This window comes from Cyprinodon variegatus, unplaced genomic scaffold (genome assembly GCF_000732505.1).
Source record: "Cyprinodon variegatus isolate N-32 unplaced genomic scaffold, C_variegatus-1.0 Scaffold36, whole genome shotgun sequence".
NCBI classification, from domain to species: Eukaryota; Metazoa; Chordata; class Actinopteri; order Cyprinodontiformes; family Cyprinodontidae; genus Cyprinodon; species Cyprinodon variegatus.
Window position 1 is genome coordinate 1,191,916 of NW_015150489.1, and position 26,138 is coordinate 1,218,053.

The 26,138-nt window shown below is 35.8% G+C and overlaps 1 protein-coding gene across 2 annotated transcripts in view; it reads left to right on the top strand.

Annotated features, from left to right (window-relative positions):
• The window catches only part of stk32a (serine/threonine kinase 32A), an 83,081-nt gene that overhangs the window by 9,980 nt on the left and 46,963 nt on the right, over positions 1-26,138 (top strand). For both annotated transcript variants that reach the window (XM_015404501.1, XM_015404509.1), the window contains 3 exons: positions 2,442-2,497; positions 4,466-4,617; positions 21,717-21,890. In XM_015404501.1, coding sequence (XP_015259987.1) covers positions 2,442-2,497; positions 4,466-4,617; positions 21,717-21,890 — 382 coding nt within the window. The remainder of the gene's footprint in view (positions 1-2,441; positions 2,498-4,465; positions 4,618-21,716; positions 21,891-26,138) is intronic.

Here is a 26,138-nt window from a genome sequence, read left to right on the forward strand (position 1 = left end):
GTCTCTCGATGTGCAACACTGATAGAGATATACCCAAGCTACTTGCACCTGTAATCACAGAGAAAAGTGACATTACACAGTATTAACTCAAGGGAGCAGATACATTTTTCATGCCCCACAGTTTTTTATTTGTTAAAGAAGTTTAAAAATCTCAAATAAATTTGATTGCACTTTATGATTGTTTCCAATATGTTGTTGATTCTTCACAAAGAAGTACAATTTCATATCTTTATGCTTGAAGCCTGAAATGTGTCAAAGGTTGAAAAGATCAAGGGGAATGCATACTTTCACGAGGCACTATATATAGTATAGTTTATACAATGATTGGAGGCTGAGTCTAATTACTGTTACGGGAAGGTGACATAAGAAACAACGCATGGTTCTTTTCAGCTGCTATTTTATTGGTTCTGTTTAATTGTGTCATATTTTAGATGAGTGGAATTCTATTTTTCAAATTGTTCTCACTGTTGACGCATTTTTAGGACCAAATCCTTTCAGGCTACATCTACAGTCATGGGCAAATTTTTGGGAACTATGACAACCTGTCTGTATTTTATCTATCATACCTAAACACATTGTTATTTAATGTCAAGCTTAATTAGATTGAAACACTCAACTAATATAAACAAATAATATAAACAAAAATAGGATTTTTTGTTTTATTTCTTGAGAATTGAATAATGGAAGTGGTCTGTTTTGGGCTATCTGAAACTAGGCAACTCCCCATCATTGAATCCAGGTGCTTGAAGAAAACGTAAGACCATCTATAAAAAATGTTTTGCATTCTGCATGACATTTGGCAAAAAATGTCATGCATTCTTCTGCAAGATAATTAACCAAATGAGACCAGAAATGCAACCAAGAACTAACTGTTGTATTTGTTGAAGTACAAAAAACATACCTTTTTCTAGTTATTTTAAATAATATTAGACATTGATGTGTGAACCGTTCTTAATAAAGATCCAGTTAATTAGTTTAAATAATCTCTAAAAATAGGCCTATACTGTCTGGGAAAAGCAGTCATTAAAAGGTGGATAAATTGTTGAATTCGGTCTTCAAAATTTAACATTTACTTTGGCAAACTGTGAGGCTGAAGGTATCAAGAGTAGCCACTGACATTATAAGGAAAAGCTGAAAAAACCTTCAGCACAAAAGATTTCCAAAATAAGAGCTGCATGGTTTCCCTTAATAGGCAATACTGAGATTTGAAAATACACAGGAGAACACAGCCAGAGCTTTTCTCCCTGCCTCACTCTTTTCCGTCTATCAGTCACTTTATCGGCTATTGGAACCAGATAGAGGCTGTTTTGTTTCTCGCTGTCATGACAACGAGGACAGATGGTTTTCCCTCTCTGCTGTTTTCCCAGAGGATGGAACAGCTGCTGCCCACTGTTTGCTCTCATCGGATGACATACTGAAACAATGCTGCACGCACATTCACAACCACGGGCGCAAATACAACCATTTCCAGGACATTCAAAAGAATACCTGCTGCTTTTGTGGCAGGCACAAGCATAAACACTTACATTCAGACTGCAGCCACTAGATCTATTGGATGTGACAGCTGATGTTATGCTCTGTTAGTCACGTATCAGTGGCGCTTCCCTGTTTCACACTATGCTGGAGTCTTTACCAGACCTGTCCAGATAAACTCCATGTGAGACCCACTATATACAACCTATGTTCATGCAGATTTAAAGTCAGCCCTGTCTTAAATCAACTAAGACCTAGTAACAGATAATCACTGCTTAGCTACTGGGAGATCCGGTCCTTATTTGGGTTTATCAGAGACACAGCTGCATTCATGGATTAGATGCGAGATAATGTGATTATACGAAGACGCAGTAGCTGGCAAGGAAGAAGAGAGGGAGGTAGCTCATATTTTATCTGCTGCGGTTTGATGTAATGAAATAAATGATGGACAACAGCGTGTAATAATCAACATCTGCACATGAGTGGAATTGACAGACTGACGGTCTTTCTCTTGTGTAAATCAGCGGAGGAAATCATGAGACCGTGGAGCTCATCTGGGAGTCCTTTGAAATTTGACTGACAGCAGCTAATCAGTTTAGACTGAACTAATCATATTTGCCGGGTTTGATCCTCACAATCTCTCCTATACAGGAGATTCATTATTTTTTATTTTATTTTTGTTAACCTTTAATTATACAGGTTGTCTTATTGAGATACTAATATCTCTTTTAACACAAAACCACTAACAATGATGATACAGAAGTTTTTTTTTAACATATATTTCATAATAGAAGTAGATTTTTACTTCATTCCACTGGAAAAGTTTTCTACTTTTCATAAAATAATATGAATTCTTATAGATCTTGCTGTAGCGTATTTCTAGCTGCCTGCAGTTTTAGAAAACATATTTTTCCCTTACGTTTTCATCTTATTATCAACAATATTTTTTTCCTCTTTTCCATCTACAGTCAATTTCGACCACTTCCAGATCTTGAGGGCCATTGGAAAAGGGAGTTTTGGAAAGGTAAATAAACAAATTTTGCTTTATTTTCACTTTAAACATATTTTAGACCATTATCTTTATTATAAAAAATATGTGTAAAAGGACCAATACTTATACACCCATGTTATGTTTTCATTGTACTGCATCACAAATTGCTGTAAGTCTGCAAAGCTGAAGTGTATAATCAGCCAAGGATTAATATTAGTGGTGCAATTTTGTACTGCAAGGAGTATTTGAATTTTACACAGACTAGTAAAACTATAACTGTGCATTTTCTTACATTCTGTTTGTCTATGTGAGTGAAACAAAATAATATTTTAACACTTTTTAAATCTCGTTTTCATTCCTTTCTCCAATAATCTGATATGTAATGAGAGCATTTTCTATGAAAAAAAAAAAATCATTAAGCAGCTTTCTGCATCCATTCATGGATAAAGATTGAAATGGAAATCAGGCAGGGCGATGGTTGAAATGTGAAATATGATGTATAATGCCTCTGCATAGAGCTGTAAATCCCCACTGCATTGTATTTGCATTTGGTCCCTTGTGAACAAGGAAACATATTACAAAATATTCTTGTAATTTATCTGGTTATACAACATTATCATATACATTCCAGTTAAGTCTACCTTACCATTTGTTCAGGACGAACTAGTGATACAGCAGAAACAATCTAACAGCTGTTGGGTTATACTGTTTAAGACATTTATTGAAAACTAATTCCCTCTTCCTTTGGTAACTTATGTATGTATGCAAATATGCATTACCACTCATGTAGACACGTCACAAATCCACATAGCATCAGTGCACTGTCCAACCACAGATAAGCTGTCTAATCAAAGTAAAGACAAGCTGTTAGATGTGAGGATTGACGCCATCAGGGCTTGACTGATTAATTGTGCCAGCTGCTCCACCGATAATTCGCTTAGATTGCAGCTATCGTAGCCTTATTTTTGCTCATGGTTTGGAAAAAAAACAACTGCAAATAAATTATACACATTAAAGCCCAACATCGATATCTAAAATGTGTGTTTCTATCATTTTGGTATGGAAAAGGTAACCAGAATCTGAGATTACGCGATATATAATAGATTTCTTTTGGCTGTTTACGTCAATCATGTACAACACTACTTCAAAAAATCATAGACAGCATTTCTTCAGTTCCTCGACATGCGTTGCCCCAATTATTTTCCAAAATGTTTAAATTTCAAGCCAATTAATGACCAAGGAGAACTAAGACAAGTGTTTTAAGGACCTATGCAGTAGGGCTGAATGATTTAGCCCAAAATTAAATGTGAAAATTTTTTATTTTAATGTTTCTATTTACTAACCAAAAGCATCTTGTTGTTTTACTCCAAGATTTCAATTTTTTCATTAACTTTAAATCTTGCTTGTCCATTGTTACAGAACTTTATTGTATAATTTGTTTCGAAAAGGGCTTATTTCTACTTGCATGCATAAGTATCAGTGCTAGGGAAGTTTATTTCCTTTTTCTTTTAAACAAACCCACTTCAAATACATTACCGCCACAGGGCTACAGTAAGAAAAAGTCTCTTAGCCTTTTAAAGGTCATGTGATCAAAAGTGAGTGCCTCTGCGGTTTGAAAATTGCATTCTCTTAAATTGCGATTATATTGCAAATGCAATTAATTGCCCAGCTCTATCCTGGGATGTTACAAATATTGTTGATGTTGGTGTGGAAAATTCAATAAAGATTTAAATCACACAAATATTTTCATATTCATAAGATAATTAGGTATCAGAGGAGGTGGTTTTAATATTTTTGCTCATTTGTGTGCATTATGTTATTGATTGTGAATTTTAAGGCATACAATATTTTATTCAAAATTTCCAATCAAGAATATATATATATGTATATATATATATATATATATATATATATATATATATATANTATCATTTTCCAGGGCAACTAGAGGGACAAGTGTTCCGTGGCAATAACTAATTCACCTTCATTTGATCTTAACAGGTCTGCATAGTTCAGAAGAAGGACACTAAGAAGATGTACGCCATGAAGTACATGAACAAGCTTAAATGTGTGGAACGAAATGAAGTTAGAAATGTCCTGAAAGAGCTGCAGATAATGCAGAATCTCGAGCATCCCTTCTTGGTCAATTTCTGGTAAGCATGGTTTTCTAAACTTAAAAGAAAAATAAATAAATAAGCTTTTTTTTATATGAATGTCTCTACTTTTTTGTAGTATCATCTCTATTAATAAATCCTAATTACACATATCTTATATCATATATAAAAAAAGCTTTACTTTTAAATGTTTTTTAAAGCTTATGACGATCTTAATAAATTTTTTTTTGTACATGACTAAAGGGATACACGCCCGTTGAGGTAGTTTAAAGTCTATTTTCGTACAAAACACAAGAGATAAACACAAATTTGACGTTGTGCGCCTTCTTTGTCTATAGGTATGCTGGCCTGACAGAACACCGGGATTTTTTGCACTTAAATGACTAAATGTCAACAAAAAAGTTTAAAGTAGTTATTTCTTTTTTCTAAATCCACATAAAATTATCGTTTTCAGTCATCTATATCTCTTAATGTCCACAGACAGGAGTGAAAACACCTTCAGGAATATACTAGAGATGTAAAGACCATATTTAAGAAGCATATTCTCTAAAATTCATGAGAAAATTGAAACAATGTTAACAGAGAACTGGAGAGAATTGCTTTGCACCAACTCATCAGATAAACAATACCAGTGCTTGTATTTTGCTTGATTGTATGCTGCGCTTGCCAGAAAAAGACTGGAAGTTATTTGTTGGCAGCATAAGCCCCCATGGGTGAGGGTGATTTCCTCTAGAGATGTGCTTTGGTCAGCGCTGTGACCACTCACCCACCCCACTACACCCCTCCCCTCTCCTCTTTCTTTCTGTCTCTCTCACTGTGTTGAGTTGGCATAAGGTATGATGGGCCTGTGCTAAGCACTCAAGGTCAAAAGCAGGAAGAGACCACCTGCAAGTAGTTGAGCCAATTACATGCAGAAAACAGCCCACTTTCCTGTCCCTGTTTTCTTTCATCTCTGTCCTCCTTCATTACCCTTCTCTTCTCACACTTTCCCTTTTCCTCTTACCATCTGCTCTACTTCCTTTCACCTTCTCTTGCCATCATGTATATTACCACTTATTGGCTACGTTCACACTGCAGGCCATGATGATCAATTCCGATTTTTCTGTGAAATCCGATTTTTTTTTTTTTGCGTTGCTGTTCACATTTCCAAATATATGCGACCTGTATGTAAACTCCTGTGTGAACCGTAGTCATAAAACGGAAGTGTCACGCATGCGCTGTAGAGGATGCAATGACATCACAGGCCAGCGTGCTCCTTTACAGAAGTAAACATGGATGGTAGTGCCAGAGTGCATCTAGCGATCTTTCCCAACCATAAAAACTCAATCTTTTCGAGATGGTTAAACATAAATACTGCTGTCCGCATCCACGTCTGCCATGGTTATCATTTTTCTTGCTGCTTCTTCATAGCAAGACCCAGAATAGTGATCTTTGTCAGGTATTAATGGCATTCAGGTCGGATGGATGCAACCTGGCCGTTCAGACACAGGTCGTATTTGAAAAGATAAGATTGGTATCGGATTCAGGACAACATAGCCAAGCGACCTGGGTCGCATTGGAAAAAAAAATTGGATCTGTGTTGTTTAGACAGCCATGAAAAGATCTAACCTAACTCCGCCAGATGGATTTGCTCCACATATCCATCTGGAAACCTTCCGTTGAAGTAATTTTGGGGCGAAAATACTGGTTAGCTGATTGGCCTATGTTGGTGATAGACGGGCCAAATAAACCAATCAGATCAACGAAGCATATGACGTACTAACAGAGCGACGACGAAAACACAACCACAAGCCAGGCACAAGCCAATTGATAGATCAAACTCTTGCGGAAACCAGTCGGGAGAAGAGCAAAAACATCCTTTTCTCTGAGAAAAGCCTCCAGAGCAGTGTTTTGCTCTTCTTTCAGTGAAGAAATACTCTGTAATTCCGATAAAACTTGCTCGATAGCCACGCTAACGCTAGTTTCATCGGCTGAAGCCGCCATGTTCTTTAGACTGAACTGTCGCGCTTCTCGTTGCATCACACCTCAACCCGCCTCAAAGCCAACGCTGATTGGACGTTCGTTTGGTGAACGGCTCCAAAGTTTCTTTAACGGAGAGTCTCCAGACTGATCTGCGATTGAAACCTTGAAAGCTCGCGAGATCAGGATGGTCTCACGAGGCTAGAAAAGATCAGATATGGGTCGCATATGGACCGAAAAATGGATTTGGGTCACTTCAGGCTGCGTAGCCATTGCCACTAAGTATGACCTAAAACTTTTAGCACCATTTTCAAAGCATCAATTTGGTCTGATAAAAATTTATCAGACCAAATTAAAATTATAAAAAAAAAAAAAAAAAAGAAAAATCAACATTTGGGACAACCAGTTATTCTAAAAGATCCCATTGTTTCTGTTGAACCATAGTCTTTTTTTTTTGCACTGCAAAAGAATATAATTTGGTATTGGAAGTTTCCTGGTTTAGAAAATTGAAAATTGAACACGGCGGAATATTAATATTTTCAATTATCCTTTCACTAGTTTGTGAGATCTTATCCTGTTTTCTTATTAGCAGCTCAAGTCTTCCTCTACCAGAAGCTGACTGTAACAATGACTGTGATAGCTCTTGCACTTGAGCATATTTAGATCTTGAAGCTTCAGCAATTGCTGTGTGGAAATTGATTTTAAGTACTGCATTTCAATAGCCTTCTTCTAGCAACATATAACTATTTCAAAAGTCCAGTGCAGAGTTGTGGCAGATCCAAGGAAATGGCAGATTTCTAGTTAAAGGGCAACTGTACTGGATTCAGGTCTTGTTTATGTTATACAGACATGTTCATCAAACAGTGGATATAGCCCATTGTATCAAGTAAACTTTACTGATGTGTGTATAATGTACTGCACATCTTTAAGGTGCTTTAAACAATTTACTGAATTAAAAATAGCAGTTTTCCCAACTTTGTTGTTAAGAAAGTTGTATAAAAAAGTATATATTTAGAGACATTTTCAGATTCCATTCCCAATAAAGCCATGATAAAAATAAAGATTATTCTTATTATTGATAATAATAATTGTTTTTTTTTAATTTTGATATTCATTTAATGCAGATTCTTTGGGTTTTTTTATGGTAAAAAAAATCCTTTCTGTCCCTGCTGGGGAATGACGCAGTGCTTTTAAAAGAATTTAGATAACTAATCTTGCAAGTACAGTATCACCAAAGGTTGTACGTTAAAAGCCTCAGTTGCCTTAGGGAGCCCCCATCTTTTTGCTCAGTCCTTACATAATCATACTAATGCATCACATTTATCCTTAGAAAAAAGATTGAGTTACTTCTTATTCACTCAACTTTGTGGTTAATTCAGCAACAGAATAGTTTAAAAATGTACACGTCGAATTTTGATATGACCAACAAATACTGAAAACAAGTACAAGAAAAGTCTTATATAATTGACCCCTTTTCTAGAAAACCACGCAATAAGAGAGCCGTGTCCTAAGAAGAAAATTTCTTAAAAAAACAACTGCGAACTAAAAAGAAGTACATGTATGTATTTATCTGATGTATTTATCAGTTATAGGATCGTTTGACACTACAGGTTTAGTAAAATAGACAGGTATGTTGACATCACTAAACTTTTGCGTGAACAGAGTTATCAAAGATACCCCTGACTCCAGAGGCACATGTAATGCTTCAATTTACTATTAGTGTTGCAGAATTTAGCAGACACTTGAAAGCAGTTTGTCAGCATACTGATTATTTGGCAAGTATGTCAAGGTGACCTGGTGAAATGCAAGATCACAGTAATTAAACTTGCAAGCTGTGAAAAATATTGTAAGCAAACACACTCATTGCCATATTGTGACCAAACTACAAATAGAATCATGCCTTACTTTCTCAAATAAAATATAAGAAGCTGATTTAAAATGCACTATTTTGTGTACTTTGGCCAACTTGCCTGATGGCAAGGGCTTTAGCAGAACAAAATTTTTATTTGTAATATTTGCCTCAGACCCAGACTGATGTGTCAGGTTCCTCAGGTAACCTCATTGGATGTATGAGATGATACGATAGGAAGAAGATTGAGGGCTGTTTATTGATTCATCTTATCTTATTATGCAAGGTTGGCTAACTGAGTCTTTTGCAGTGTGGCGTACGATTTCTGTTGTAATGTGTAATTAATCCTTCTATTTTTGCTATTAACATTATCCTGCTTACATTTAATGTGAGTATAAAAATAAAGGTAACTGAAATGCACCTGACATACAGTGCTGTGCAGCTGTATTTCATCACTTGCATTTTTTATAGTGTTTTATCAAAGGTTCTTTTTTCAAACTTTTAATCTAACATCTTCGTTTTGTTATCTTTTAAGTTATTCCAAGGTAAGCTTGTGCTTCATGCAATTCAGCCCAAACCTACAAGTTGGTTGTATTCTCTTTTGCTCATGCTGAATTCAATTTTCCATCAATAATTAATTGCAACTTTAACAAGTCATGAAACAGCAAATGAATAGTAATAAAATAAAATAGTAATAAAAACAGGGCATCACTGATTAAACTGAAATTTCACTTTTCAAGTAACAGCGAATGTATGATTAATTGCTTTCACATTGGGCCAAGCAGGCTGAGACATTTTTTTCCTATATAATTGACATAAAAAGGAAAACCTCTTGTCACAAAAAATATTTTTTTTAGACAGCAAATGATTAGATGAAATTGAGTCAGAAGCCTCAGATATATATATTTTTTTATATATATTACCTTACAAGACATAACTTTTACCTTTGAGAGAGGGGACAGTGACGCCTTTTGTAAGGTTATGTTCCCATTAGCTCCAGAGCTCCTGTAGTTTCTTAAAATGTCCATTACTGAAGTTGCCTGGGGGTACCTTTGACTCTAAAAGCTCCATGCAGGATCTTCTCCCATGAGACTGAGTGCCTGGAGGCCACCAAGGGGTCACATTGAAATGCATGTGTAGTAGAGCAAAGATAAGGAGCGAAAAAAATGAAAAACAAAGAGAGCATTTGTAAATAGGAGACCAGATAGAGGTTGTGAAAAGATGCAAGAGAACCTGCACACCTGGCTTGATGCCAAAAGGCTAATGAAATGTCTGCAGCATTTCTGTATAATATAAAGGTGCTGATCTGAAGCGTAACCACTGTTCTCTGATCTCTACTTGGAAAAGTATTTTCAGAATTCATACAACAGCTTCTCTTGCTTGTCTAATGTGTGCTTTCTGTTTTAATGTGGCTCTAAAATGTAAAAAAGCAAATATGGCAAAACAAACACTGTGAATCATAAACGAATAAGTATGATTATAAGATAAAGATTAAAAATTATAAATTATAAATTGGGTCACTAACCTCAGTTAAAAAACAAGAACAAGATTGCATAACCAAAGACATTTGTGCGTATTCTATTTTTTGTGGTTGCATTAATAAACATAGTTTAGACAAAAGATGAACTGATTAAAGATTTATAGCCAATTTCCATTTTGATATTTTCATCTCAATATGAATTTTAACCCAATCTGATACATTTTTAAGAATATAATGAGGCACAATTATTCTACTAAAAAACAGAAAAGCTATCATATTTAGTACACTTCATGGGAAACTTTTGCTGGCTTATATAATAGTCTTCTGGGCATGACTTATGTCATGTTTCACGTGTATGTGCACTTGAAAGCAATCAGAGTGTAAACTGTGCTGCTTTACTCTGTACAGCTTTCTTCTGAAGCAGTCATGTGAAAGACAGTCAGCCTTGCTTGGGATGACAGAACAACTTTAGTAGCAGTAAAGATAGCTGCCCTCTTTCCGTCTCACAACTTAAACCAATAGAAAACAAAATAGAAGGCAAACTGGGATGTTGTTTTTATACTAAAATGACTTTATTTAATGTGATCTTGTGCGATATAGATTATGCCCTCACTGCCACTCCTTTAAATGTACCTAATTAACTTCTCATTGCCATTTTTCTCTATTTTTGCCAGATTTGATCAGTTATTATTGTCCTAATTTATTTGATTTTGTAGTATTTCATCCAAATCCTAGATTTGACATGTTACAATTCTGAAGTAACTTATCTTTTAACTAGGGCTGGGCAAAGATTAAAAGCTTTAATCACAATTTACTGCATAAATTTCCTGATTAATCACAATTAAGCTCATAATATATGCAAAGTCCAAGAATGGGCTGGCAGCCAGCTCATTGGTGCATTATTGCCACCTAGTGTTCCGGAGTATGCTTCCATACCGCAGCATTCGGCAACAGACTTTTGCTAAATAAAAGCACTTGAACAACATTTGGGATAAAGTAAATATCGGCGTTAATAATCGAATGAATTAATGTGAAAATAAGGTGTTCATTTGCCTAGCCCTACTTTTAACTTATTTTATTTTTTGTGTTATATAATTCAAATATGTCATTTATTTCAGTCTGAAGTACATATGGATTCAGAGATGTATCCAGCTAAGCTCTTATTTCAAGGGTAATGTAAGTAGAACTATTTAAAGAATTTTAACTTTAACGGCCACAATATTGGTCAGAATCCAACCCTTAAATAGGCATTATAGAGTTTAGAATTTTAATGACCTGTGGCCAAAATACAGAACTGCAACAGTCTTCTGGTTGATCTCATAGCTCGCGTTCATACTTGGCAAGGTTTCTCTTACTTTTTTATCCTAACCTGGAGTTCCCATTAATGTCTGAATTGAGCTGGATGGTGGTCGCTTTTGAGTATCAACAAAATCTATCTTGATTATGAGAGAAGCACCAAGATTGTTAATTAGTACTATAGCTAAAACTTGCAGATGATCTTGATCATTACCAAATTTAAACAAGAAAAGTACTCAGAGAGTGCATACCTTCTCCAAGTAGCTAATTTTCCCAGACATATTGTGACTTCCACCTTAAGTTAATACCTGTATATACAGAATCTTTAAAAAAAAACTCCTGATCCAGACCAGGATCATGACCAAAATGTAATAGATTGTTGGACTGGGGGGGACTTTTGGTAAATATGTATTTACAATTTTTAAGCTATCTTGTACACAGACAGAAATACAAACACACAAATTCTCCTAAAAACATAACCTGCTTGGCAGAGGTAATAACACTTTGAATGTTTAGTAGGGCACAGCCATTCAGCACATCGGCAGAACAGCGCGGGAACTTCTGACCTGAAGTAAATTAAGGGCAAATGGGCAACAGGCTTATGGATACATCAGTGCAGAACTACTGAGCTATTTTAAAGACATTATTTCAGTAATAATCTACGAAATGTCTCTAACTGACAAACCACATAAGGACAGTCAGGCTTATAGGTCTCACGCTATGAGAGGAGTACATAAATATACATATTGCATGTAGAGGAGAGTTATTACATGAAATTATCTGTAAAACTGTGAAATAAAAAATAGTCTAACACTTCCTTGCATTGTTTTTCCATGCTCACTCATTTCTCCCTCAGCCAGAAGCTTCTAATTAATTTGTCAATTAGATGCACCTGTTTTTCACTTATTACTTCTGCAACTGTTTTCCCCATTATTTAAGCTCTCTTTCTCTCTCAGTGGGTAGTTCTCCTCGGGTCCTCAGTGAATCTCTATGACTCAGCTCATGTTGCCTTTTTCATCTACCTAACAAACGTCATTAAATTCATTAATAATAGTGGTCTAAGTCTATAACTAGGCTCTATTATCACAATGCTAGTTCCCAATGTAAGGCTATATTTCGGTCCAGAACCACAGCTTATGACCGCTCTTTAAATGAACAGGAATGTGAAAATAAAAGTACATAAACATATATTTGATGATAAAGATCAAGATCTCAAAATCACTACAAGCTTTACCTTTGTTTAGAATATTTAAAGTCGTAGGGAAGTCATATTTAAATGTCAAATCATTCTGGTTTAAACATGTATATAAATGTACTTTTTATTAGACCATATTGTCCCAAAAGTTAGAAAATTTCTATAAGAAAAAAAATCAGTCTTAAAATCTGTGGGGTGTTTCTCGTTATTTTAAGCAGGCCAGTTAGTTATACGTCAACTTGTACATCTAAATTCGGCCAATCACATATTAACGGTCTTCTGTCAATCAAATTTTTTTCGGTCATAGCATCTTGATTCATATGTCGCAGCTAATATACGCAACGGTTGAAATAAGAAATAATCATTTCCTTTACCATTGAGTTACGTCTCAGTGTTCACGGTGATGGACGTCTGTCTTCAGCAGGCGTAGAGCTAACAGAACTGGCAGCTTTGCGAGGCAAGGGCTCAAACATGTACGGCTGGAAGCCTTCTACACCAAATGAAGCCTCTGCCACCCTGGTGTCCTCTTCCACAATATCTTCATCCCCGCTTTCCTCCTCTAAATAAAAAATGTATGACGGAGGAGACTCGTCCACGACCTCCACACAAAACTCTTCTCCTCTTGCATGTTTCCGCTGTCCATAGCTTTCCTTGACAGTGTCATTGCTAAGTGCTCCTTGGTCCCAGTGTAATTTCCCATCGGGAACCCACTAGCCCTAAGTTGATAATTGGTTAGCAAGGTGCTTCCAATAAACCGGCAACAACCAAACTTGCTTGCGAACCTTCCGCCACAACAATCCAGCCCCCTTAATGAACGACCAATCAAATTCACAAATTCAGTTGTGCACCACTCTGGAGAATTCGGAAATGCAACGGTTGGAACTGTCGTTTCCCTACTAATTTAAGTTGTTAAAAAAAAAAACTGTTTGGGATTCTTTTTGGCTGAGAGCATTTTTAATAACATATATTTAAATCATAGGATAGAATACTCATAATAATATAATTATAATCTAGGTAAAGTTAATCTAGTTAAAGGAGCATATTCTAGTTAAAGGAGGTAATCTAGTTAAAGGAGCATAGTGCAAATTCTAAAGTTTTTGCAAACATTTCCCCCCTTTGGCAGCGGGGTTAAATGATATATGTTGTGAAGATGCGTAGAAGAAAAAAAAACACTGCCGTCTTTCTCTGAGACTGCACATGTCTGTTTTTTTGAGATGTTATATCATGTGGGTTAAGAAGGCTATGCAAACTGAAATTACATTAAAAAGAGCATCTCACTGTCTTTAGTCAAAACAGAGTCATTTGTGTTGAGTCATTAAGTTCTGAGCTTCATCTTTTTTTAATGTTTCCACAATACTTACTCTTGTCTTATTCTGTCGTAGATCACACTCCAAATTGGCCCTTTTTGTAGCACTATAAAAAATGTTTTATTTTCTTACTCTGATGTGATGGGGTTTGAGGTAAATTTGTGACTGCTCTTTTGATGCCTATCTTAAAAATTGTCACCTCGTTCTTTTGCCAAGGCAGAGACTCAGCAAAGTACTGAAATTAACTGAAGCTCGCTGTGCATAACACCGTTTACCCCCAAATATTCGACACAAATCACTCTCTCATGAACAGACTTTAGAGCTCATTTAACATGTCTAAGACCATGTTTATGAAAGAAGAGAACTAGTATTTTCATTTTAAATTTGAGCAATGCACTTTGAACTACTACGATTCAGCTACCTGCAATTTGAAAAGAACAAATAAAAGTTTATTTTGCAACATATTGCACTTAACATTAGTTTTCCTATTATGCCTTCCTTAGTGGAATCGGAGACTGGATGGTTGAAATTGGACTTGTTCATCACCCACGCTGAAGTCACTGAGGTGGTCAAAAAAATCCACATTGGCAAGGAGTTGTTACTCTCATGCTGATTTTACACAGTCTTTACCTTAGTCAGTTAAATAACATGCTGCTGCCATTTTGCACATCTCTGATGTTGCTGCTATTTTCAGATATTCATTACTGTAAAAATGTCCAAAGCTGTATATTCGTTTGTTATTTTCCAGGTGCAGTTTTTATACTGTTAAATCACTTTACAGTACAGTATTTTATTGTTTATCTTATAAATCTTTACCATAATGTTATACTTATACACTTTTTTAAGGTCCACATTGCTGTGACCATTTTTTTCTGTAATTGTTTTGCTGCTGTAAACACCAGCATTTTCTAATGGGACAATAAAGGGATTCTCTAGTCTATTCTGTTTTAGGGGGGATAGGATAAGATTCAACAGAAGGACCTCAGGTATGTGGATATTGTTGGTCTTTTGTGGATGATATGTCTTTTTAATATAAGATGGCAGCCAGGGACTGTCCCTGGAGTGTTAGACAGGGTTGGTGGTTCCCCTCATAAGAATAGGGATTGTAGTGTGTGTTACAAATATAGGGAGATCACATTTCTCAGCCTCCCTGGGAAGGCCTATGCAAGGGTACCAGAGAGTAGATTCCGACTAATCTTAGAAACGTCTCTTCAAGAGGATGAGTGTGGTTCTCCCAGCTGTGAAACAGTGAGCCACCTCTGCACCTTCTGCAGTGCTTGATGGTTCATGGGAATTTGCCCAACCGGTTCTTATGTGCTTTGCGAACCTAGAGAAGACATTAGAGCTTAACTCTTCTGATGCGGTGTTGGAGGGGCTCCAGGAGTATGAAATGGTTGCCCCTTAATTAGGGGCAATCTTGATTGATTGATTGATTGATTGACTTTAGTGGAGAAATGAACTTGTTAAATTAGCTCAAATAGTCAAAAAGAGAAGAATGTGCCAAAGGAAGAAAAAGGTGCATGGGATATATACAGTACATACAGTGATATATCCACATATGACAGCTTTTTTTAATAAAATTTTTATAGCAGGATTATTATACAGGGTTATTGCACAGGACATTAAATAGTGCACATTATACATTGCACTGGTCTCTATACCAGTGGAGCTTGAGTTTGCTCTGCCTGGAAAGCATTAAGTCTGACCTCTTTCTGGTGCTTGTTGGACTTCAAAGGGCTACCCTTGGTCACTGGTTCTGTGCATTACTTTTATGGACAGATTATCCAGGTGCAGTCAATAGCTGGAGGCGTCTGGGTTGGCAAAAGGTGAATTTTGTCTCTGTTTCCTCTGAAAGATGTAGTTCCACTGGTTCCCTCTTGCCAAGACCCACAGAGTGTGCAAAGTGACTAGGATGGCGCACAGCCCCTCCATGTCAGCTGGAAAAAATGGCTTGCCCTCTTCAGGTCATTGGGGAGGTCCTTCCTCGAGTATCTTGCCCTAGTTATCATAAGTTGGTATTTTTCAAAACATTAACAGGATTAGCCTAGGATATTCATATAATAAAGATATTATTAACAAACTAGTGTTAAGCCCTAACATAAGACTACCTTTAATTTGGAGAAAAAATAACTGACAAAAACTATATGGAGTAATGCAGCAAAAAGATTGTAGAAAAAAAAATAGATTAGGAGCTCGTTTACACCATTGATTAATCGTTTAATTTACTGCTATTTCCTCTGATCCTCCCTCTTTTTTCTTTTCTTTGTTTTATTCAGTTTTTTATGCTCTTACCCTCTTCTTCATTCTACCTCCCTATCACAGTGTAAATAAATCAAACCCAGCAGAGGTGACTGTGGCTGTAAACAATGCAAGAGACTCCCGTCACAAGTGCTTAAGAGACAATGAACCTTAAATGTTCTTTTTTGGGTTTCTCTTAGGAACAAACAATTTTCAGTTAACAACAATGCTGTAAACNTGGGACAATAAAGGGATTTTCTATTCTATTCTATTCAATAAAAAAAACTGTAGCATAGCACATGCCTTTAGCTTGGTCAACAAGTTTAGGCTTTCTCACTTTTGCTCTCACACAGTTGCCCTCAATGAGACTTCTGAGCAAAAATTACATTTAAGTTTGATTATTTTTATCTGTGTTTTGACCCAGATTCAAGCATTACTCTTCATTATTTTCATATCTATCTGCAACATGGTTCACTTTCTAAAGAGTTGCAGTCCTGCTAAGAAGCTTAAAGACTCTGATTATTAGCAGTTCTATATGGTAAATGCCCTGTACTTCTAGAGAGCTTTTTTCTAAGTCAGGAGTCTTGATCATAGCACTTTACACTGAATTCAGTAATTCATCCATTCATGCACACACACACACACACACACACACACTGATGATGGCAGGCCACATTGTGACCACAGCTGCCCTGGGGCTCACTGACAGAAGCTTTACATTTTAGAGACAATTTAGAGATGGTTGTAAAATATTTTTATTCCTCAGGGTTTGAATGGCTGTATATAGTCAGTCCATCTAGCCATCCATCCATTTTCCGTCACACTTATCCCAAGCGGGGTCGCCAGGGGTGCTGGTGCCTATCTCCAGCTGTCTACGGACAAGAGGCAGGGTACACCCTGGACAGGTCGCCAGTCCATCGCAGGGCTATATAGTCAGTCATTTAAAAAAATGTAAAACTATTTTTAAGAAGTGGATTTCCTCAAAATCAAAAATTTAGGCACTATACCGTGTTGTGTAGCAAGTTGCTAACAAGCTTTGTTAAAAATTCTAGTTGCACAGATGATTCAAAAGTTATTCATATAGAATTTTACATGCATGGAGCTGACACTTGTGGTTTTGGTAAGTATGATGATTTTTCACTGAGAATTAATTTTAATGTGACATTTAATATAAAAATATGACATGATTCAAATAAAGTAAAAACACAGAAAGGCAGACTCAATGACAACTCTTCTACCTGAAAAGTTTTAATCTAAACAAAATATTTATCAAAACGCATATTCCATTTGATTGATTTTTGTTTATGAACATTTCTCTCAACAATAGGGAAGCATTTTTAATATGAGCATAGTCCTATAGGGCAATGACAGAAATAAGTCCATGTTAAAAAAGTATGAAAATATAATATTGTTGCCCTTAAAACTAAATATTTTATTTTTTTTACATTTTATCTGCAAAGACCTGTTATGGAGTTGAAATAGCTTATGGAGGAAAGCTTTATGATCAAATGAAATACGAGTTATTTGATCACAACGCCAAAGTTGTTTTCATCCTAAAGAAAACTAGTTGTCGGAGACAGTTGTAGTATACTGCTAATGGTCTGTTTTGCTGTCTTTCGCACTTTTGTGCTTCTCCAAGTAGTAAAATAAAAATTGCAAGGAAGAAGAACTACAGCCCAACCATTTTCTTCAGCTTGTCTTAAAGAAAAAACAGCGAGAGAATTTAAACTTTGATGCAGGGAGATTTACAGCAGACATATCAGAAGTGTTTTATGACTATATAAAATATTCAGTTAGTCTGACCCATTTCAAATGATATGGATAGCACTTAAAAGCCAGGTCTGTGTCAGGAAATCAGCAAAACTCTGTAATACCATAATTTACTGATAGAAAAAATGCTCAGATACCCAATTTATCATGTCAGAAACTTTGTGTCATTTTGTAGTTAAAAGATCCATTTGTTTCCAATTGTTAACTGCTTGGCTGGTGTTTTCAGATGTTGCTTTAAAATTTCTACATGATGTTACTTCTTCATGATGTCATCTGCATTATCAAGTGCATTAGTGCCTCATAAAGCAGTACTAGTCAGTGTAGTCTTCTCTTCTAGGGGTGACTCACTGCAACTTTTAATTACTGATAAAAACACTGATATTTCAGCTTGAGATATTGACAATATCAACACAAATTATACATGTTTGTAGCATAGAATGTTAGCAAAGGTTTGATCAAGTGATACTTGCTCTAACAGACAACAATAGTCTGCATCAACAGTGATAAAAACAACTTACCAGAGGGTTATATAAGTTCACAAACTTAAAAAAATATATTCTGCAATTGATTAAAATCAATTTTCCATTACGCACATTGGAGAAAAAGCACAAACAGTGCTGCAGGCATATATGTCTTTGTTTGGACGACTGCTTCCTTGTGAAACCATCTTGCATATAGTCTTTCCACATTCAGAGGCCAGTGGCAATCAAATGTTACGTGGTCTCAGCATTATCTGAGCCTTAGCAGACAGTTTGGAGTCAGCTCAATCAATCACTATCCATCCGTCCAGTGCAGAAAAAAGATCACGTTCACTTTATTTGTGAAGCTCCCAGGGGGGCTAGTGCAGGGGTGTGTTTAACAACTTAGCAAAAAAAACCCTCCTTGGTTACTATGTCTTGAGTTTGAGCCAAAGTTATGATTCTTTGCCAACCAAAACCTTTGTGGACAGTACATATTTTGTATATTTATGGATTGAAATGGCACCTCTTATTGTTCTCGTGTTTGTCATAGTGATAATTAATTCTTTAAGTTAATTGATGATTTACTTTTGATTTTATCTTCTTCTAAACTCTTCATTCTCATTTCTAACCCTAACTGTCAACTATTTTTTATCCAGCAATATCCAAATATATAGAATCTAACTGTGCATATTAAGCTGAAAATTGTCCATGGTGTGCCACTGTGTGCATATAAGATCTGAAAATGTACCCAGAGAGCCTGCATATCTCCTGCTTGTTTTGAAATTTAAAAGATCAATTTGACCTTTTTCGAATTTGACTTCCTGTCTGGCTAATCTGCTGCCAAGAATTTTACCTCTTTTGCTCACACCTTTTGTAGTATGATAGATAGCCCTCTTTTGTCATCCATCAAAAATAGACTTGATCCCTGTCTGTGATGATAAATGATGGATGATAAAGTAGGGCTCTGTGTTATACCGCAGTGTCACAGAGTCTGTAGGAATTGCACTATTGACTATAATTCTATTTTGAAAGGGTGACACAAGGCTGATTGAGTGGGTAGCACTGCTGTCTTGCAGCAAGAAGGTTCCGTGTTCGAGTCCTGGCCCAGAGTCATGTTCTCCCTGTGCATGTGTGGGTTCTCTTTGGGTACCCTGGCTTCCTCCCACAGTACAAAAACATGACTGTTAGGTTAATTGGCTTCTCTAGATTCTCCTTAGGTGTGAGTGTGTATGTCCTGTTTGTCTCTGTGTTGCCCTCCGATGGACTGGCGACCTGTCCAGGGTGTACCCCGCCTCTCGCCCACTGACTGCTGGAGATAGGCAGCAGCACCCCTCACGAGCCCAATTGGGACAAGCGTGTCAGATAATGGATAAGTGGAAGCTGACAATAAAAATTTGCGAGTGAGTGTGCTCTTGTTTATAAGGTTTATCCATGGGGAAAATGCTCAATAGTGGGTGTGAAGAGCCAAAGATCCCCTCACCCCCCACCCAGAGCACAGAGGCAGGCATCAGGGGAACCAAAACCCTAGATACCCAAAGGGACCCTTAAAGTAAAGGTGCCCAAGAGCGGCCAACACAGGAATTTCCCCCCAACCCCCAAATAGTTGTCATCAATTAACATGACTGTGCAAGTTCTCTGCTGGGCGTATGTGAGTGGGGGGAGTGGAGGAGGGAGGTTGCGGAATCTGGGGGTCAGTCTCTCTGCTTCTTATGTCTCAAGCAGTCTCATGATTGAATTACCGACAGGTGTTCAGACTGCACCTGGTGGCCAAACCCTTCAATGGTTTTTTGTGAAACGGATCTTGCATATGCACCAAAATAACTCAAATGAACAAGAAAAGTATGAAAGAAGCACTGAACTAAGAGTACTTTCTAAGGAAAAAAAACATTTGCTAAATCAATAACAGCAATTTTAGTTTTAAAGTCCAGGAAAGGTGCAAATAGAGAAGCCCTAGAACAGGCATTTGCATAGTTATCATTAATTCATGAAACAGCGAAAAAGACATTTGAATATACAGTATTTTTGTTGGAACCTATTTAAAGAAATATGAAAATAAATTTATTTGAATAGAAAATGTCACTATTTATATTACTGCTCAGCAGTTATGTTTTTCCCAAACACTGTAAAACAAACACACATGCATACTGACATTGTGCACTTTAACAGGATAGAATATAATCCCTTGATAACAACCAGATCGTGAAATAATGTGTTCTCTTTCCTCATTTGACTTTTAAAATTCCAGGGTATTGTACTTTCAATTTGTAAAGGAAGTGCAGCTGATGCTTCGAGTTACCCTAAATATGAAACATTTTAATCCTGAAACAGAATGACAGATTTGTAAGGATAAATTGTAAGCTTTAGCCATTAGGATTAGAGAAAAGAAAGGGAGGACACATTTTATAGTAGGTTGTTAGAAATGTATTTTATTTATGAGAATCTTTCAACTAAGATAAGGCTTTCTGAGCTCTGTGCTCAGTCTTTTGTTAACATTTGCCACAGCTCTTATGTGTGCCTTATAGTGAAATTTGAAAAGTCTTGCAAAGTTCCTGAAAGGCAGACGAACACAAGTAAATTGTAAATTGTAATGAAGATTTAATTTATCTAAAACAAGTGGAAAACACTGCTAAATCTAAATGTATATAACTGAAGGGGGAGTCCTTTTCGAGTTCTTCAATCCGAAAAGAGACTCCCGCATACATTTATTAAAAAAAAATAATTAATGCCATAAGTTTAGCTGGTAACTAATCAATATTCTTATTAAAATAGAAGAGCAATTAAAACTGAAATGCCTAGCAACTAAAATCCAAATATTTTGTGTATTTCCAAAATAATGAGCTTTTGTAGCATGCTCTACCTGCTGTTTGCTGCAGGCAGCAGTCTTCTCTCTGTGGTTCGTAGTAGGCTATATCACAACTTTTCTGTGTTGTTCTATTGATTTTATCCTATGCAGTGTTTGAATTTTCAAAGAAACTGATTTTTCTTATCTTTTTATTAGCTGTAAGCCATAATAATTGTTAACAACCAAAACAAAGTTTATTACACAGTATTTTATGGGAGTGTTTTGTATATTTTGGACGGAATTACTAAAACTTGTATTTAATAATATCCCTTGGGCTGCAACAAACGATTAATTTGCCAATTGATTAATCTGACAATTTTTTTTTTATTATTAATCGATTAATAATTGGATATCCAAAGGTTCTTTAAAGAAGACTTTTTGTGAAATTACAACACGTGAAACTAAAACTTTTAAACTTGAGAAGTTCTGGATAGAATATATTGACAGACGGACACTTTTTAATCTTAAATGCAAAATGTTTACATATTTTTTTTTTTTTACAATTTTGGTATAATTACTGGGTCACTCTTTCAGATAAAGGCATGTTTTAGAGTCTCTGTATCAAATTAGTTGACGATTATTTCAATAATTATTTCAGGCCTAATATCCAATTTAACTTAGATCTATTTTTGTTGTTTCTGTAATTTAGAACAAATATGTTGGTTTCCATTTTATTTGGTTACAATCTTGTCACTTTCTTCTCCCTATTTATGTTTGACCCACCCTTTGGTTTGTTTACAGGTATTCTTTCCAAGATGAAGAAGACATGTTTATGGTGGTAGACCTGCTACTGGGGGGAGACTTACGATATCACCTCCAGCAGAACGTGCACTTTGCTGAGAGCACAGTGAAGCTGTATGTCTGTGAGTTGGCCCTGGCTTTGGGATACCTCCGCAGTAAGCACATCATACACAGGTAAGATGGTTTTGATGTATTTTTCTTTCTCCTTTAAAATGTTCTTTTCATTGGCTATCTGATTGGATGCATTTTTTGGCACGACTTCTCAGTTTATAGACGATTCTGCATTAAGCTCAAATCTTCTTACTTTATTTTGGTCTGAACACCATTATTATTTTTAAAATCCACCAGTTCAGCAGATGCTGATAGGTTTATACACTCTTTAATTTGTAAGATGCACGTTAAGTGCTTTTTTGACAGAAATATTTGCTGCGATGGCAAAGTCACTGACTCACAGGGCCAAGTAAAGCCTGTTCCTGCCAAATGTTATTATCTTAAGCTGTTGGGGTGTTTCAATAACATATAGTACATTAAATTATATAACATTAAAAACGTTTTTTAAAAATGTTAAAAACCTTAACTTAATACTTTGAGCCTTTTGATGTTTTTCTATCTTTTAAACCTCAGTAAAGTAAACTGCCTGATAGAAAGGAAGTCAACACTAAAGCCAAGTACTTAGTAATTTAATCATCCTGCTTGTTTAAATCTTCAAAAGGTACCAGACTTGCAAGTACAAGTGTCCTTTAAAGCATGCAGTGTTCATTAAGCAAATGACAAGAACATGCCTCTTATGTGGAAATATAAAAAACTTGCATCACTTTCCAAAAGTCACACATTTTAAATGGCCGCCCCTTTATCCATTATAGTTTACTTCCATGTTGTTGTTTTTTTATAAGCAGCTTATTGGAACAATTAGACTGAAAGGGTTGATAAATAAGTGCTGATATTTGGTTTAACATGAGGAGGCTAGTGAATGATGAGCTCATGACTTCTCTTATACGTATTTAGCGTTGCCCTTTTGTCCTGATCGGATTTTTCGGATTATTAAACCATTGCCCATATTAAATACACTCACAAATTCCACTATTTAATGCAAGCAGTCCTTTTATTCAGTGGTTATTTCCAACCATCAGACACATAACTAGGTCTGGACCTGTGTTGTGTTGAAGCCATTATTAAAGCTTGTACCAAAAGTTGTTATGTTATGTTATGGATGTTTCTAGAATTAAGTTTAGGATCAAAGTTTGTATTTTCATTAGAGGATAAAACCTGTAATAGAAACAGTTATTTTTCAACAACAAACTGAGGAATAAACTGAGATAGCCTAATAATAGTAGCCCATCAGTCACTACACACCTCATTTTAGCTATAATAGTGATAGTTTAGATTCATGGTGATGAAATGTGGTGCCTTGCGCTGATCTTGAAGAACTAGTAACAAAAACATTCTTGTTTTATTCCCTAAGCCTGCTTAATGTAAATTTGAATTAAGAATATTTGGAGAATCTTATTAAGCCCCTGCTGTGAGACAGCAATCAAATTAAAGTCAGTTTAATAAGAAAATCAGTTTTAAATCACACCAGAGAAACAAACTTCAGCTTGAGTTTAAGCTAATGCTTAAATGATAGATATACTTAGATATTTGTCCCAGGTCTTTATAGTTATTCCAACAATATTTTGTCTCTCAGAATATGAAAAAGGCTGTGCAGAAAAAAATACACTTACAGCCCCCAGATAAACCCATATATACCTTATAGGTAAAAAGATCTGAAAATAAAATACTGTTCAAAATAGTGAGCAGTACATCATGTTATATCAATATCATTCAGACAGACAGTCTCAACCCTCAGGGTTTCCACATCAGAAAATTATTACATTAAGTCTAGACCAAAGCATAGAAACAGAAAGGTTGTTAACCTAGTAGCTAATAGGTTGAAGAGCTGCCTGTTTTTTTTTAGTAGCCATATGGCAAAGCATTCGTACATTTATTCTGTCTCCTAAAGGTTTTCACATAGTAGTTGGTGTCAAATCAATAATTTTCAGCTTGATAAAACTGTTAAAAAGGCCAACAGAATACCAGAAAAACAAGAAACAATAGCCACATAGAAAAGCAAAAGTAGTTAATAAACAGTTATCACACCTGGTGGAATGACAGTGTATCATTTCAAAGCCTATTTATTACATTTGGGTTGATTTACTTCGGGACTTGATGAAGCATTTGGTTTGTGTAAGCACCATTTTATGAAGCTTATACATTTATAAATGATTAATGTTATATATTCATTTTTTGTGTTCTTGTTTTGTATGAATTAGTTAAAAACAAATACATTTGTTTTGAAGATTTTTAAGACTTTTGTCTAGAAAATGTTATAGTATGCATTTGAGCTATAGAGGGCGCAGTTCTGTAACATACCCACAAAGAAGAAATTGTACTTGTCTTGAAAAAAGGATAATAAATGATGGCTGACGCAGCAACACGGTAGCTTTATCGTTTGCTGCAACGGAAATTTTGTCGCACCTGTAAAACAGGCTCTGTGTCAGTAGGTTCAGTAAAGGGTTTAAATTAAAAATGAAGAAAAAAGCTAAAGATTATCCTCTATATTAGCCTATACATGGCCTATTGAAACTTTTAAGTTCAGACATGCTCTATTTTTGAATATAGAATTACAAGTGAATTTACTAATACTTAAAACCCACCTCCCTGCATGTCGCTATGCCTCTGACTTCCCCAGTTTAAAGCTTTTTTCAGAATACTGGCTTAAAATATTCTGAAAAATAGCTTGTCATGAATGTGATCACTGATTCGCTGCTCTTGCTTTATACGCAACTTAATTGCCTTTTTTTTCTTAATTAGACTAATTGCCAGAATGACCTTTGGTGAACTTTAATACAATGAGTAAAGAAATGAACCAAAAAGAAAAGTTTTGACGACATAATATTTCATTTTCATGTCAGTGAGAAAGGAATGATTCAGTGTGATGAATATCTGTTGTCCTAGAACATGGACAGCAGAAATATAAAGGTTTTAAAAATGTATGCCTTATGTGTCTGCATACAGAGTCACTCCTCCACTATGTTGAATGAGCAGAGGTAATCATAGAAATAAAAGCTCTCTCAGATCATGACTAATAGGAAAAATCACTGGAGCAGGAAACGCTAATTTATCAACACCCACTCATAACAAATTACACCACTTAAGGTTAAGCAGAATGCTTGCTCTGGTCTGTGCTCTTAAACCTCTATAGAAGAGTAGAGAAAGGGAAATAAATAGGACAGATTAATAATTTGGTTATTCATGCACTCATCTGTGGAATATGAATATTTCAATTGTGTTTTCTATTTTGGTCCAGGAGAGGACAGACTTTCCACTTGATGTGCAGGTGCTGGATGTTGTTTGTTTAGATAACATCAACAACATCTTTTCCATCTGCATTCATTAGCTTCAGATTGGAAGAGCGGACGAAAGTAATTCACAGCTCATCTCTATGGAAATTGAATAAATAAGTTCCAGATAGAGTTCAGGATGACAAGTGAATGCTGAATATCATTACAATGTGTGTTTTTTTGTATTATCATTATTATTTTGCATGCACCATGGGGATGTTAATGCACTTTGATTGGTGGACTTGACTTGGCAACATAGTGAGTTTCTTACCAAGTTTTGATTGTAGCAATATGTGATAAGAAGCAATACTTCTCCTAGATGTCTGAATTTTGATGGTCTATATTTTATTACTCAGTCACTTTGTTGCATATCTGCTTTGCGCTTAATGACTCTGGAATAATATATCTTACATCGGATAATGTTTAGTCATCATCTTTGTATGTATTTAACATAATAGCTGACAGTCCAATATAAAAAAAACAAGCAAACAATAAAATCAGATGTAGAAAAGGGTTAGAAAACACCCTCAACATAAATCCTTTCCAACAGGGTCTTAAAAAGAAGTTTCCTAAAGGCAGCATTTATGAATGACATTAAATGTAATGTATGTAATGTAAATTGTCTATAATGAGGTATGAAAAGTAAAACTTTTTTTTCATACCCTCTCTCCCTCTAATTGCTCTTAAATTATCTAGTAGAGTAACCTTCCTGTTAAACTTGTTTTTTGTCCAATATTCGCGCACACACACAAAAAACTAACCTGACTCCGCCAGATGGATTTGCTCCGCATATCCATCTGGAAACCTTCCGTTGAAGTAATTTTGGGAAGGGGCGAAAATACTGGTAGCTGATTGTCCAATGTTGGTGATAGACGGGCCAAATAAACCAATCAGATCAACGAAGCATATGACGTACTAACAGAGCGACGATGAAGAGGAGCCAATAGATAGATCAAACTCTTGCCGAAACCAGTCGGGAGAAGAGCAAAAACATCTTTTCCTCTGAGAAAAGCCTCCAGAGCAGTGTTTTGCTCTTCTTTCA